This window comes from Crotalus tigris, unplaced genomic scaffold (assembly GCF_016545835.1).
Source record: "Crotalus tigris isolate CLP2741 ecotype Arizona unplaced genomic scaffold, ASM1654583v1 scf7180000023635.1308423, whole genome shotgun sequence".
Taxonomy (NCBI): domain Eukaryota; kingdom Metazoa; phylum Chordata; class Lepidosauria; order Squamata; family Viperidae; genus Crotalus; species Crotalus tigris.
This window is the reverse complement of record NW_024100092.1, coordinates 825,516-842,675: the sequence shown is the minus strand read 5'-3', so window position 1 is coordinate 842,675 and position 17,160 is coordinate 825,516. Positions and strand designations below refer to the sequence as shown.

At 36.3% G+C, this 17,160-nt stretch overlaps 1 protein-coding gene across 3 annotated transcripts in view; it reads left to right on the top strand.

Moving 5' to 3' along the window:
* The first annotated feature begins 3,771 nt into the window (after window positions 1-3,771).
* PRIM2 (DNA primase subunit 2) overlaps window positions 3,772-17,160 on the top strand; it is an 87,572-nt gene continuing 74,183 nt past the window's right edge. Inside the window, exons 1-5 of one of the 3 annotated variants that reach the window (XM_039320267.1) lie at window positions 3,772-4,400; window positions 5,980-6,145; window positions 6,445-6,548; window positions 7,283-7,362; window positions 10,479-10,599. In XM_039320267.1, coding sequence (XP_039176201.1) covers window positions 5,995-6,145; window positions 6,445-6,548; window positions 7,283-7,362; window positions 10,479-10,599 — 456 coding nt within the window. In that variant the 5' untranslated portion in view covers window positions 3,772-4,400; window positions 5,980-5,994. The remainder of the gene's footprint in view (window positions 4,401-5,979; window positions 6,146-6,444; window positions 6,549-7,282; window positions 7,363-10,478; window positions 10,600-17,160) is intronic. The other 2 variants (XR_005553831.1, XM_039320265.1) reach the window with 2 other exon arrangements.

The following is a 17,160-nucleotide window of genomic DNA, read 5'->3' as shown; positions in this document are numbered from 1 at the left end:
CCCCCCTCTGCTATTGTTCAGAGCCTTCACCCAGACCTTTGACAAGGGACAGCCCCCCCCCCTTCATTGTATCTGCCATCTTTTTTCTTTTATTTATTGTGGCATACAGGTAATCTTCAGCTTACAACCAGTCACTTAACAACTGTTTGAACTTATTACGAATCCGCAAGAGCTACTTCCAGTTCCAAAGTTATGGTGTCTCCTCCCTCCCACCCACCCCGTAGTTACATGATTGCATTTTGGACACTCGCCAACCAGTCTGCATTTACGGCTGTTTGCAGCACCCATGGTTGTGTGACTGCAATCCACGACAATTTTTCCCAGAAATAAGTGTTTTGCTTTCAGTTCCTGAGAAAATATGCCCAGTAGGGGACATTGGTTTTCATGTCATGACTCACTTTACAACCATCACAATTTATGGACATAATTGCCAGGCTCAATTATGGTTGTAAGTTGAGGACTACCTATACAAATTTAATACATTATCATTATCATCATTATCATCATCGTAACCTTGAGCCAATTTTTATGTTATCCTATATAAAATACAGATTGTTTGAAAAGAAAAAAAAAGGCTCATAAGTGCTTGCTTTAAATCGTTATTAGCTTGAATCTCCTGTTGCTGAAATGAACATGACAAATATCAGGGAAAGGGACATAGATAATACTATAGTTCAATCATTTGTCATCAAGAGCCACTGAATTCAGGAGGAATTTGCTTTCAATTTGATAAAGCCTAAACACAATTTTCTATGATCTCATATACACCTACTTGAGATAAAATCCCACTGAAACTGAACCGGGAATTTAAATAAACACGGACTGCGGGAGAATCACCAAAAACAAGATAATAACAAATTAATCCCAAACTAAATCTTAGACAACAATCTTAGTTTCTTATATTTATTTATAATTGCAGTAGTTGGAAATTATTTCATCTCAGTTTAAACATCATAACGGTTTGTTTAATCACAACCAAAGGAAGGCTCAAGCACACAGCAGATCGTTACACTATTCTCTTACTTTTGGATGGGTCCGGTTCATTTCCTCACTGTTTGATCTTACAGCAACTAAGTTTAATGCTACATGGACTAATGAAAATGCTAAAACACTGATTGTACATATTTGTAGGAATTTAGATGACTCTTAGACTAGACTGGGTGATAATCATTAAGAATGTATATGCATATATGTGTGTTGTGTTTAAATTATATAATATTTGTAAAGTCAAAACTCTAAGTAAATAACTCCCTACAGAGAAAGCCTGCCTTGTATTACTCTTCATAGATACAGGGTTGAATTATTGGGACCATTAGTTGCTGAAGAAAATGAAAACTAGGTTTTTTACCAGGTATATAATAAGTAAATATTTCCCATTTTATTTTACACACACACACACACACACACACACACACACACACACTCCCCTGCCCCCCGGGAACCAATGTATAAGTATACTTCCTGATAACCTTGTATATCAAGATCAAAACTCAGTTGCAAATGGAACAAAAACAAAGATAAAAAACAAAATTTTGGTATATTATGTGGTTGAAATAGGCTGAATTTTCCACATGTATTAAGACAACAGCATTGAAGAAGGAAGGATTACTCTCTTGAAGTTCCATGATACGTAATGGGCATTACTTCTGAGTAAATATATTAATAAATGAGAGAAAGAAAATTAATTACAATACTTGCTATATTCAGGTAGAAATAATTTAAATGAAACAGCATATAGTTTTTCTTAAATAAATATACTATACAAATAGTCCTCGATTTACAACAGTTCATTTAGTGACTGTTCAAAGTTACAACAGCACTGAAAAAAATGACTAGACCATTTTTCAGACTTACCTTTGCCACATTCCGATGGTCATATGATCAAAATTCAGACACTTGGCAACTGGCTTATATTTATGACGGTTGCTGTGTCCCAGAGTCACGTAATCAACTTTTGCAATCTTCTGACAAACAAAGTCAATGGGGAAGCGATTCTTTTAGCAATCAGGTTACTAATTTTAAAAATGCAGTGATTCACTTAACAACTGTGGCAAGAAATGTCGTAAAATGGGGCAAAACTCACTTAACAAATGAGTCACTTAACAACAGAAATTTTGGGCTCAATTGTTGTCCTAAGCCGAGGACTATCTTTATGATCAAATCAGCTGACCTTTTATATAACATTTAAAAAATATTTTGAATTTATATATTTCTAAAAAATTATCTGGCACTGATGGCATCATTAGTCGACCAACATGAGCAGTTAGCAAGGCTTTAGACACATCAATTCTAGGAAATGGAAGAAAACGAAAAGATTCTGGAAGGCTTTTTTACTATTCCAGCTAGAAATACACATACTGTACATGTCATAACACCTGCCCTCTGAAATGATGTCCCTTGAAGACCTGGCTTTTTGGCTAGGATGGGTGCAGCTTCTTCTGAGGAGTGGAGGTGTGGGTTTTGTTCTGTCATTTTTGTTTTGTGGATTATCTTATATTGCTACCTTGTTTTAAATGTTTATAGTTCTCTTGTGAACTCCCTAGGGGCTGCTGCTATAAGAAGTGTCTTAAAATAGTCTGAGTGTTGTGTATCCTTCTCTGTACTTCTAATGTGGGGGTGTGCGTGTGCGTACATGCAGGTATGCTTCTTGGTTTGTTCCAGTTCTTATGTAGTGTCTGAATATTTGTAAAGAATGCAATTAGTAAAACATATCTCATGTTCTTTCTCCCAAGGTAGCCAAAACATACGATTAAAAAGAAACAATTTTCTTTTCCTATAACTTTATCCTGTTGTATCCTTAGATGGTTATAAGTGAGGAAAAGGCTTGTTGAAACTGAAAGAAGAAAGTGCAGAAGTTGGTTTGCTACTTAAATAATATTTTTTAAAAAACATAATGTCATCAGACAATACCAATTCAGTGTAAATAAGCTGAAGTGTGTGTCATGTATGTATTTCACTTTGAGAGCAGGCAACTAAATTTCGTTTTTGATGTGTGCCATTGTGCCCACAGTAAAAAAAATGATAATAAAGGTTATCTTATCTTATCTAACAGTCTTTTATCTACTTAGACTCAAACACTCACAGAGAAGGTGTTTGTGGCTGCAACATGGGACAAAGACTGACAGATCCAACAAAATATTAAAACGTAGTGATATTACATTGACCACAAAGGTAAAATGACAAATTTCCCAGCATCAACAAATAGCAGTGAAAGCTGGACCATTAAAAAGGATGGCAGAATTAATGTCTTTAAATTATGTTGAGAATGCCTCGGATCACAAAATAACAGTTTGAAGAGACCTTAGAGGTCTATCAAGCAGGAGACCCTATATAATTTTAGACAGATAAAATAAGGCAGGACAGCTCCCTGTAAGCACTACATATGAGGCTAAAACTTTTAATACTTTGGACACACAAGTGTACAGACAAACCTCATTAGCAACATCCTTGCTGTCTGGAAGAAGTCAACTAAGAAAAGGCCAACAAAAGTGAGCTCATACAACCCACAATAACGTTAAGTACCAGTTTACACTGAATCAAGAAAACAGTTATTAAACTGTCATAAAATCTTGGCGAAATAATGTGCTGGGAACACTGGTCTCCATCTACTTTAACACGTTATCAACCTGTGGAACAGCTTGCCTTCAAGGGTTGTGGGTGCTCCATCGCTGGAGGCTTTTAAGAAGAGATTGGACATGCGTTTGTCTGAAATGGCATAGATCTCCTGCGTGAGCAGAGGGTTGGACTAGAAGACCTCCAAGGTCCCTTCCAACTGTGATGATGATGATTATGTTAAGGCGTAACCAAGAAAGACCTTGTGATCTATCCCAAAACGTGAACCAAAGGAAGGAAAATTGCAACATCCAAAGCCTCGGATCGCTTTCCACAATTTTCACAATTATTGGGGGGAGGGGCAGAATTCTTTTATTTCAACGCATGATTTCCTCCCTTATCCCTCCGGTAGCCGCTTTAAGTTAGAAACCGGAAGTGAGGGCTGCGTCCGACGGTCACATATTTAGCTCTATGGTACTTAACGAGCACCTCAAACTGATGGCTCGAAAACTAGAGACTCCGCTAACAAAACACAGGGAGGCCCTCTCCGCGCTGGAGGCCCTTTACTTCCGGCTAGATCTCGCCAGTCGCGCGCAGCTCATTCGATTTTCAGCCTTCTCCCCCCTCCCCCATCTTTGCCCGCCCACAACAGCCCTTAAATGACAGATGTGGAAGAAGGCGAGGGCATTGTCATGGCAACTCCCTAGAAGCAGGCGGAAGAGCCAATCAGATGGACGATTTAACGGAGGAGAGGAGATGACGACACGAGGAGGGCCCACCGCGTAGTGATTTCGCGCGGGAGATTTAGTCGGCTTTGTGGTGCTTATCGTACAGATTGCTGCTAGTCGGTGAGTAGTTTCTTAAGTGGATTCCTCCTCTTGTTCAGGTGATGTCACACCAGTGGGATCCTTCACGCGTTTTATTCATTAGTTAGTTTGACTGAATTCTGGAGGGTTTTCCTTTATACAAGTGCGGCGCCAAAATCTTGCGGTGGTCCATTTCTGCTTCTGGGGGTCCCTGGTACTCCCTGAACTTTTGGTGGTTTCCTTGCAGGCGTTTCATTAGCCAACTAGACAACATTACACACTGAAGATGTTTGATAATGAAATGTCTGCAAGAAAACCTCCGAGCTCAGGGAGCACCAGGGACCCCACAGGCCAAGCCCTGAGCTCTGTCGGCTCTCTGCCTCTCTTCTCTCTTCGGATGTGTGGGGACCATAATTCCAGAGAGAAGACCTCGTTCCGGCAGATCCAAAGGGTGTTGACAACATGATTCCTCTTCCCATTTAAACGAGGCAAGGAGGACTCAAAACAATGCTAGACTAAAATGCATCTGCAGAATTTGTACAGTTAGTCCTCGACTTACAACAGTTCAAGTAGTGACTGTTCAATGTTACAACTGGAAAAAGTGACTTATAACCAACCTTCACATTTATGACCATTGTAGCATCCCCACGATCGTGGGTTTAAAATTGAGAGGCTTGGCAACTGGTTCATATTTATGACCGTTGCTATGTCCCAAAGTCATGTGATCACCTTTTGACAAGCAAGGTTCACTTAACAACCAGGTTACTAACTTAATTGCAATGATTCACTTAACAACTGTGACAAGAAACGTCATAAAATGGGGCAAAACTCACTTAACAAATGTCTCACTTAACAGTACTTTTGGGCTGAATTGTGCTCATAAATCGAGGATTACCTGTACTCTATTGGATGAGCTGAATTCATTCATTGTGGATAATTTACGGTTCAATATATTGTGTGGAAGCCCTTGTGATTGGATTAAGTGTGAAACTATAGACTGTTGATCCATGTCTTCGCATGTTTAGCAAATAGATAATATGGTAATACAGGTGACCTCATTAAATTAGCAAATCATATTTCTTTTAGCCATAAGTCTCTAGTCATTTAGGGTCAGATGTGGTTTACAGGCTTCATTCTTGTTGCTTCTTTTAAACTGAGTATTAAATTGCTACCAGTAACCAAAGAATAAAAGTTTTTTGCTGTAACAGTATACTGCAGAAGGAGCTTAGCCTCAATCCACTTTTATAAAAGTATTTGTGGAGAGGAGTTTAGCCTCCTCTTGTCTATATTTTCCCTTTGGGGGCAGCAAAGAGATGTTCATTTACTGTACAGTAAAGATGTCCGCAAATTGAGTTCAATTCCTGGTGACTGCCTCATGCTATTTCCTTGTCAGTGTCTTGATTTTTACAAAATGTAAAGTTTGAATTGCTTTTAAAAGTATGCAGCTGTGGTTCGGGAGAAAATCATAACATCAAAACATGTAACAAGCCTAGAAGCAATTTGATCCCAGAATAAAACTTGTATTGTTATATATGTAATGAATATTCTGAATCATGCTTATCTTTTTCTGTCTTGATTGTTCATTCCATATTTTATTAAAGTTTTTCAACATACTTTATAGGTTTATGTGGAAAAAATGCAGTTTTCTTCATATGTCAAACGGGGAGTTTTGAAATTGGGGGATAAACAAGAGTCATATCCTCTTAGTGTCCAGTTCTATCTGCAGCCCCCTACTGAAAATATTTCTCTGATGGAGTTCGAAAGTTTTGCAGTTGATAGATTAAAATGTGAGTATATAGAGTATATAACACAAAATAGTTGTTTCATTATGTGTAGCTTTTCAGAATGATCCAAGTTCATATTTTGGTGGAATTGTATATATATATCTTCACCTTTTCAGAGTTACCGAACTAATACATTTTGAATTCTGTTCAATATGATAGCATTCATAATATATGTGATTGGTATAATCTGGTTCTTAGTGCTAGAATATGTTGATTGCATGAAAATTAATATTTTCAGATACTGTGTGTTTTTAATCACTGCTCCACTGTCATATTTCAAGATTCTTGTCTGGTTATTGCAGTACTCAAAACAGTTGAGAACTTGGGTGTGAGTTATGTGAAAGGTGGTGACTCTTACCAAGAAAAGCTACAATCGGAACTTCGACACCTTAAATTTCCATATTATGTAAGTAGAAGTGAATAATATGTCCTTGAAGCTTGGCACTCAGGATAAAATAAAATACCATCTGAGGAGAGCCTAATTTAAATGGATCTTTCATGTAATGCAATTTTCACTTTTGAATTTGGCACTTCCTCCTATACTTCCAAATGATTATTGTGTACCTGGTTCCAATTGATGGCCCTTGTAATAAACCCTGCAGTTAGCCCTGTTATTGCCCTTATAAATGACTGTTTTTTTTAAATCTTTCCCTATAGCAAAGTGTTAAGGTCAGTAGAATACAAAATTGTAGAAAACAGAAGGTAGATTAGGATTATTCTTTCCTTTTCCTTCATCCATTACATCCTGCCCTCCTTGCCTGGTAGACTCCTGAACTACCCAAACTACTTTTCCAGTGAGCTCAGGTGATGACAAACAGGGAAATGTTTGTGTGTTGGATCTACAGTACGGTGTGGGTGTAATTGGCCAAGTTAGACAAAAGTATCTTGTAAACATTTTTTTTCCAAGTGCAATTAATAAAATACAACTTGAACTGTTTTGTACCTTGATTCTCTAAAGAATGCTTTGAGGTTGCAGGAGATTGAAAGTAGGAAAGTAGGAAAAGAAAGTAGGAAAGAGGAAAACTAGTTATCTGAGCTTGCCTTCTGTTTACATGGTGATGTTACCACTCACTAATATATAGTATGCTATGCTGTTTGTGATGCAGGTTTTGTTTTTCTGCTATATTTCTTTCTAACTAGGCTTTGATTGAAGATGATTATGATGCAAGAAGAAAAGACCATATTTCTCATTTTATACTGCGCCTTGCCTACTGCCAATCGTAAGTACTATTTGTCTAGTTCAGGGGTAGGCAACCTTGGCTCTTTTATGACTCAAGTCACAAAAGAGCCAAGGTTGCTTACCCCTGCCTTATGCTATATACAGCTTTATTATTAGCAGCCAGCATTTTGGCTGTAGATATGGTCTTCCTTAAATATAATATCTCTTAGGTTGATGCTATTATAATGCACGATTTCTGAAAAAAAATGGAAATCATTTATTGTTATGAGGGGAAAGTGCTTTTTCTTTGTCAAAAGATCAATAAAAGTCTATAAATATTTAGCTCTTCAGGAGATAATCCCACATGCTCTTTCAAGTACACATAGTCCTCGACTTATGACTACAATTGAGCCCAAAATTTGTATTGTTAAGTAAGTCAGTTAAGTGAGTTTTCTCCCATCTTATGACTTTTCTTACAGCATGTTACTAAGTGAATCACTGCAGTTTTTAAGTTAGTAACACGGTTGCTAAGTGACTTTGCTTGTCAGAAGGTCGCAGATGGTGATCACATGACCGCGGGACTATGCAACAATCATAAATCTGAGCCAGTTGCCAACTGTCCAAATTTTGGTCATGTTACAGTGGAGATGCTGCAACAGTGAAAAATGGTCATAAGTCGCTTTTCAGTGCTATTGTAACTTTGAATGGTCACTAAACAAATGGTTGTAAGTTGAGGACTATCTGTATATGCATGCACACTTCAATGAGCATCTTAAACAAATTTCACAGATAAATAAACAAAATTTCAGGAGATTTCTCTCTCTCTCTCTCTCTCTCTCTCTCTCTCTCTCTCTCTCTCTCTCTCTCTCTCTCTCTCTCTCTCTTGATAGAATCTGCATTTAAGCCTATATTGGGGAAAGCTATGGCTCAAAAATTATAGAGCTCAAATTGAGAAAAGAAGAAAGAAGTTATCAGAAGAATCCTGGCTTTTCCATCAGGCGTTTTGGCAACAATTTAAATAATCATTATGTTGCCTTTAGGATTTATTCGTAAGCTTCAGATGCTTACAATAAATGTTTAATTCTTCAAAATAAGCTTTTTGTATCATGTGATGTCTTAATGTTAAGGTGCTACACAACAAGTTGAAAGAAACAGGCATAATTTTACAATGTGTGTGTGATAGTATGGTGGTGAGAAAGCCAGAGCTGATTGTCTGCTAGAGATTTTAATAGTTCAACAGTGCCACCATGAGGCAAAACTTACATTGACACATTTTTTTTATTCAAAAATATTTGATATTGTAGTTTGATATCACAACTACTTGTTTTTAATTTTTTTGTCTACAAACAAAAGAGAACACTATTGCTGGCTATATATTTGGCATATTCCATATGTTAGTTTAAACAAAATGCTGCTTTACTAAAATAAACGTTCTATGGTATTTCACACATGTTTATTGAATGTAAAAATATTACAATTGATTTTAAAAATAATTTGTTTAATGTGATGTAACTGTATTAGTATTATATAAACTAACTACTTTAAAAAATCTTGAGTTATGAAGGTGGAGGAAAAATTAAATTATCTAAAAAACCAAAATGGAGACAGGAAAAAGAGGAAAAAATGAAAACCTCTAAATTAAGCATAGAAATCAATTTAATAAAGTGAAACACCTAAATACTTAAATTGTATCTATTTCTGTATAGATAGAAATACATTTATATAGTGATACATCAATTTTCCAGTTTATTTATATAGGCAGTATAAATCGAGCCATAGTATAATATATAAATGCTACTCTACATACATAAAGAATATACATAATATTATTTGCACACACAAATTAGAGATTACATAATTTTATTCAATTTCTCTATATTGTGATTTTATTTTAAACAAAAAATTGAATCTAGATTATATAGAAGCATATGGTCCAGTCTTTTCTATCTGAAAGCACAGAGTTCAAACAAAGGGTAGTCTTTATAGACTGCGATACTGTACAACTGAACTTCTATGAGTACATAATAACAAGGGTCAATTGTCAATTGATTTGAGGCATATACTTTAATTAATATTAATATTTCCTTCTCTAATTTTGATCATAAGACACATATCTAATATTCCATAAAGCCTGAAGACATTTTTTGGGGTAATATAGGATATTTCGATTCTGTAATTCAAATTTCTTGTATGTTGTCCAAATTTATTTTTGATTTTTTTAAAAATGGTAATAGCAGACTGCCATTTAATACCTAATGGTCTTTCAGAGAGTGCAAAGGCATCAGGGCCAAACAGTATAAATAAAACCTTTAACTCTTGTCAATTGCCATTCTGCTTTTCTAAATAAATTATGCTTTTGTACAATTTCTTGCATGGTTGAATAAAATAATTTTAAAATTATATGCTGTATTCAAACTTGCTATTGTCTGAAAGTAGCCTCGTAATTGAAGTGCGTAATTGTACGTTGCAATTCTTACTCCTTTCAGTGAAATTTACTTTAAAAACATCTTAATTATATTAAGTTGTTTAGTGGAAAGGCGATGATTTTTAATAATAATAGCCTCCTCAAAGTTTTAAACTGGAATTGGATTTATGAATGCTTAGAAACTTGGACATATAGTAGTGAAAAAACTTGATTGCAATACTTTTTATTTATTAATCTCTTTAAGTGCTAGGATTAATACAGGGACCAAATAATGTGGTATCCATGGAAGGAAGTGCTTTTTCCATGTGCAGTATGAACTGAAATTCTATTGTAGCTTCCTATAATACAGATATTTAGATTGCTGTAAAAAGGAGGCAGCAAGAATAGTTTCATTCTTATAAGCAAAATGCTACTCATAGGAACTCAATAATAATGATTTAGCAAGAATTTACAAATAACATTGAGGACTTATGAACTCTATTTTGTTCTAATTATCTGTAAAAAGAAAAAGTTAAATGTGAATAAACTTTTTTCCTATCTCACTGAAATTAAGTCTCTAGAGCAGGGGTGTGCCGGACACGTCACCAGGAAACTGCGCCCACCCCATTGCCGGCAATGGGGAAAAAGCTCCAATACGTTGCGCGACGTTACGTGACATCGCGAGTTTAACATGTCTGCTCTAGAGAAACTCTTATTTACTGGATATGTCTAAATCAACTGCTTTTCATTATGCGTTCATTGCTTTATTACAGGGAGGAGCTTAAGAGATGGTTTATCCAACAAGAAATGGATCTCTTCCGTTACAGATTTAATCAGCTATCTCATCCTTTAGTTGAAAGATTTCTTCAGTATGCTAACTTGGGGTATGATATTGTAAGTACTGTATATTTGAATAACTCAATAATTGGTTTTAGTTTGAAAACTCTTACAAAAAGTATATATGGGAGTGCAAAAATAATTGCTGGTGTTGGGCTCTTCTTCATTTTGATCTGCTAGTTTTTTACTTTAATCAATTATGAATTTGCTGCATCATACATGCTGTAGTAATTGTTAAACTGTACATTCCTTTCAGCCCTATAAAGGAACACAATGGAAAACCACTTCTGAAAAATACAGGTAGTCTTTGATTTACAATCGATCAAATTAATGATCAGCCCAAAAAGGGGACTTATAAACCAAATTTGAAGTTCTAATGGTTGGGTCCCCTCCTCAGTTACATGACCAAAATTTGGGTGCTCAGCAACTTTCCCACATTTAGTGCCATTTGCAGTGTTCTGTGGTCACAAGACTGCATTTTTCAATGCTTTTGCCCCAAACCAGTACTTTGAGCTTTCAGCAAAACCTCACCCATAGCGAAGCATTGGTTTGCTTAATGACCAGGGCATTTGCTTGGTGTTCGCTTTATGGCCACTGCATTTGCTTAATCATTGCAAAAAACTTAAAATCAGACAGGCAGGCCCCATTATGGACACACATCAAGATCTACCCCTATTCCCTAGAAAACTTCATGGTCTTGTTCATGTCGTTGCCAGACTAAATTGAAGGCATTCTCCCCCCCCCCCTCAAAAAAAGTGCCATATATCTTATATTGGTTTTGCATACATTACTTAAAACCCCAGTAGGAATGTGCAAGAAATACAAATATGTTTTGCTTCAAGCTTGAGACCCAAATAGCTCAAAATATTTCATTTCATTCATTCCAATTTAGCCACAATTTAATGGGCAAAACTCAAAACAGTCTGAACATTCCAATGATACAAAATAGATTGGCCAAAACCTTTTTCACCATGTTTTGCACCCAAGATTACAACACTAGTGGATGGAGCGGCAGAGTGACCTCTGTCTGCCAGCCAACCTGAAGAAAGATTGACAAAAGGAAGGATTTTAAAAAAAAAAACTTTTGAAGGCTTTGAAATATTCCAATAGGAAATAAATGATGTCAGGAAAAGATACGGTAATCTCATCAGCGCTTTTTCCATTAGTACTTCCTGATCTTAAGACTAAAATTTAACAGTTAAGTAAACAAATCTTACTCAAGAAGACCAGTGAGATTTCTTTAGTTGCTTTTTTTTTTAATTAAAGTTTGCCCCCAACCCAATTTTTTGCTTTGTGTATGCAGATTGCAGGCAGCAGATTGAAAGACATATTTTGATATTTTTTTACAGCCCAGCTGCCAAGAAAAAGCCAGTGCTTGACTTTTGCAGGAACAATTTATGGTACAAACTGAACAATATTGTCTTCATTTGCACCCTGCACCCAAATTTTATATAAAGCAAATATGCAATCATTTGTGTAGCTATCTCAAACCCCCCTCCCCCAAGCCGCCTCCCAATTCTTTTACACCTTGAAATTCCAACAATCCAGCATACTTTTTCACAAAATACGACATGAACAACATTGGCTAGTTTCTAGACTGTGTGTGACTGTACTCACACAAAACAGTATCACCAAACCTGCATGAAAGAACAATAAGAGTATTTAATTTACAGAGAGCAAGAGCAAATTGAAAGTTACGGTAAAGCAAATAGACTTAAATTATGAAATACAGGTAGTCCTTATGACCACAATTGAGCCCAAAATTTATGTTGCTAAGTGAGAAATTTGTTAACTGAGGTTTGTCCCATTTTACGACCTTTCCTGCCACAGTTGTTCAGTGAATCACTGTAGTTATTAAATTAGTAACAATGTGGTTAAGGGAATCTGGCTTCCCCATTGACCTTGTTTGTCAGAAGGTCACAAAAGGTGATCATATGACCTTGGGACACTGCGACTGTCATAAATAGGAACCCAGTTGTCAAGCATACAAATGTAAATCCCATGACCATGGGGATGCTGCAATGGTTGTTAAGTGTGGAAAAATGGTCATACATCATTTTTTCAGTTCCGTTGTAACTTCGAACTGTTGTAAGTCGAGGACTACCTGTATTGTGTGTGTGAAGGGAAGTAATGTTGGAAGTCAATAAGCATAATAATATAGGATGGAAGAAGTCATGCCTGCAAATAAATAGACTGCTTAGCAAGCAGTTCAGCACTCGGGACTTCAAAACAAATATGTAAGATATCTCTTTGGCCATTAATATATTTATGAATAAATGTATAAGGAATGCTTACCGTGACATCAGAGAGAAATTGGTTTTGTATGATTTACTCTCATATAAATATACCATGTTGTTGGCTGAGAACACAAACAACTTGCAGCAAATGTTAGATTAAGTTGCTCTGATGTTTCTGAAGCTTAGCTTGGCGGATAAAGTTTTCATAGCAGAATGTAACTAAATGTCAAAAGTTAATAAGATTTGTCTGGGAGCCTGAAGGTTTATGTTTTTTTTTCCTAAGAAGAGATCAAAACTGAGCTTGCCTTTGTTATATACTATTTTGGCTCTTTTTCAAGAAGAAAAAGCATCTTTACAGCTATCCCAATATATTTACAAAATTGAAATTTTAAAAGGTACATAGACTCACTGTAAAACCTTTACAAAATTTACCAGACCTTTTTAGAAGAAGAGCCATTCTTGGGAGCCACTCTATGTGAATAAATGTTTTCATTTAAAATGATGGAACTTTCCAAAGGACAACATGGAAAAGTGGTGTGTACACGTGTTTTTAACATGCAATATTAAAAAGAATTACTATATTTGTTGTTGAAAGTAGCTAAAAGATTTTTATGGCTACCCTAAGCAGATATTCAACAATTGCTTTTGCACTGTTTTTTTTAAAGGAGGAAAAATAATGTCTAATATTTTGAATATGAATATGAAGTTTATGTTTTTGTGAGAAAATGCTGGGTTCGGTCATTCTGATGTGTAAACTCAGCCATTGTGGTTTATAACAACGGTTTCTCTTTTAGCATTGTGGGTGAACCAGGTTTTTGCTAGACCTTTATGTTTCTTTTTTTAACATTGTGGTTAAATTGGGGTGGAGTCTTAGATCCTGTGGCCAAGCAATACGGTTGTGAAGTGAACTTTACCCCATTTGATGACCTTTATTGCCACGGTTGTTAAATGAATCACTGCACTTGTTAAATGAGTGGCATGATCGTTAAGTGAATCTGGCTTCCCCATCGACTTTGCCCGTCAGAAGGTCACAAAAGGTGACCACATGACCCCAGGACATTGCAACTGTCATAAATATGAACCAGTTGCCAGGCATCTGAATTTGGATCACTTGACCGTGGGGATGTTGCAACAGTTGTAAATATAAAAAATGGTTGTGTGTGTGTGTATATGTGTGTGTGTATGAGAGAGAGAGTGACACACAGAGACAGAGAGAGAGAATAAGTTAAATTATCCTGTATTTAATTAGAGGAAAGAAACAAGTTCTTTTTAAAAGATAACTTAAATGGAACAATTTTTAAAGATACCCGTCCCATGTTTGCAGCAAATTAAAGGATAAGGTGCGATATAAGGAAAAATGAAAGTGAATTGTATAATATTGCTATTAATCTTTACTGAACTGTATTTGGTCTTTTTCTTCAAACTGGCTCTCCTTTAAACTGGTACTGGTATCTTAGTTTTTCAGATTTGTTCATGAATTTTTCAGTACATACACACATATAGCGTTCAGTACGCATTCAGATGCTCCTTCAGAGTATCTTAGTTGTACTGAAGGAAGAAGACAATGTCCTGGATAGTCAGTTGGAGGAGCTAATGCTCTGCATTTGTGTTACTGACATACTAGATAAGGAAAGAGGAAGAATAAACAGGATTGGGGGGGGAGGGAGATGCTGAAGTGAGTGAAATTTGATTTTTCTCCAGGTAGCTGCTCTTTGATTTTGTTGCTGTCAGTTTTTAAAAGAATCTTTCTGGAGAGTTTGGTTAGGCAATGTAAATGGCATTTCTCCAGTTTATCAATGAATCTCTCTGGCCTCTTTCACTTAATTTTATATCTATTTTAATTGACAAATAGTAGAGCAGTGTACATAAATGTTGGTAATACAGTTTCTCAGTATGTTGATTGTTTCGAATGTTCTTTGCAAGTCCCAGCCTGATAAGGGGTTTTTGACCATAATTAACTTAAGATAATATAATATAAGATAAGATAAGATAAGATAAGATAACCTTTATTGTTATTTTTATACTGTGGGCACAATGGCACACATCAAAAATGAAATTTAGTTGCCCGCTCACAAAATGAAACACATACATGACACACACCTAAACATTCTATGAACAACATATGTATAGACCCACATCCCTACATATACGTAGCAAATAAATATTAAATATTGTCCATCTTGAATATATAACGGAAGGAGGAAACTTGAGAGTTTGCAAGGTTAATGCTGTATGGAATGAAACTGCCCAACCGAAAATGTTTTAGTCAGTTCAAGACTCTGAAGAGCACTTTCTTTGTTGAAGAAAAAACTTTTCCATGAGGGTCCAATTCTTTTGATTTCCTTTATTATTTCAGTTTTGTTTCTGGTGGTATCTGACTGGCTTGTTTCTGGTTTATTTAAAAATAAACAAATAATAAAAGCCATAGCTTAATGCACGGGTGTCAAACTCGCCGCGTCACGTGACGTGTCGCGACGTATTGCGACTTTTTTTGCATTGCTGGAGCTGGAGTGGGCGTGGTCTCTGTATGATGCAACTGGCCCATGGGCCGGCAGTTTGACACCCCTGGCTTAATGTGTTATATTAATGCACCTGTTATCACTGAACAATCACACTTCCTCCTTATATATTTCATTAGAGCAGGTTTTCAATGTCAGAGAAATACTCAACTGTATTTAAGCATTCTTGGATTGGGAGGCTCTACTCTTAGTCACTCAAATCCCGTCACTTCCAGAATGGATTACTGTAACATGCTGTACATGGGGCTGTCCTGAAGAGCACCTGGAAGCTGCAGCTGCTACAAAATGCAATCATGCAGACTGTTATGTTGTGCGCTTCTTGATCGGTGCATATGATACCGCTGCTCCACGAGTTGCATTGATTGCCAGTTTGCATCTAGATTTAATTCAAGATGCTGGCAATGACCCACAAAGCCCTACATAGCATGAAGCCAAGTTGAAGGATTTTCTTTCCCTGGTTACATCTACTTGTCTCATCACAACTGGCAGGAGACGTGTTTTATGGGTTCTCACCAAGGAATGTCCACCTGATAGGACCCAGAAGAAGAACATTTTCTGCACCCAACAACCATTCTAAGATTAAACCGACCTTGACCTACTAGCTCTTTGGAAGGCTCTTAAGACATGGTTTTGTCATTGGGCCTGGGGATCCAAAGGTGGTTTGGAGCTGTTAGTTGGTTCTGTTATTAGTTATTGTATGGATGATACTTTCTTGCAAATTAAATTTTAATTATTTTCAATGGTTTTCATTTTAGTTGTTTACTTGGGACTATTTATTGTTTACAGTTTTTAAGGATATGTGTGTGAGATGAGTGGCTAAATAAATAAATAGTGTGTGGTATTTCAGAAATTAACTTCTGAATCTTCTTAAACACTATTATCTCTGGGTCTAATGTGATTCTAAGCAAGGGTTATTAGATTAATTATAGATCATTGTATTTTTTATTTCTCATCAGGGACGTGTAGTTGCCTGAGGGCCTCACCGTTATGGATGCATCTCATTTTGGCCCAGCTTCTCAACAATTAAGTCTATAAGGACTTGAATTGTGCACTCTAATCTGCTACAATCATACAGTACATAGGCAATTTGGTGTCTAGTCTTTTTTGGGCGGTCTTCCATTTAACTAAACTTACCAAATGTAATCACTGCCCGTCTCCTGTCCTTTTGGAACATTTCCTCCATGAATGTTGTTTAGTCTGCTGTCGATTTTGAATGAGGGGAAGACAGATGCCAATTAAAAGCAAGAGCAGTGCTGAAAAATAATGGTATCAGCTGTCCATTAACTAAGCTCATCAGGGGTAATCACTGTACGTCAAGCCTCAGAACTGGCACAGTGAATAGAGACTAGAAAAATATTCTAATTGTGGGTAGCTTAAGCAATATTGGAAGTTCTGGATTTTGAATGCCTCCAACAGATTTTTTAAAATGCTACATTAATGTTTTTGTGACTTCCTTAAATCAGTTGATTTTGTCTGATAGAAAGCCTCTTTGAATTTTGGGAGCATTTTTTTTAGATCTATAAAGGATTTTGCTTTAAAGTTGCAGGCCTACAGAAATTGAAATTTGGTTAGATGGTGAATTACGAGCTTCATTTCAAGATACCATAAAACGTTTATAATTAAGTCTAAATTTTGTAGGAAGATAGGAAGGAAGGGAGAGGAAAAGGAAGGAAGGAAGGAGAGAGAAAGGGATAGTAGGAGGGATGAAGAAAGAAAGTTGGAGGGAAGGAAGGAAGGTTTCTGATGCTGCTGTCAACCTACACAGGGAAATTCAATAGGCATGGTGGCAGGAATTATTCTCTCTCCCATTGCTTTTTTACCTACCAGTCGTCATTTAGTTTCTCTGTTCAGATAAAGAAATA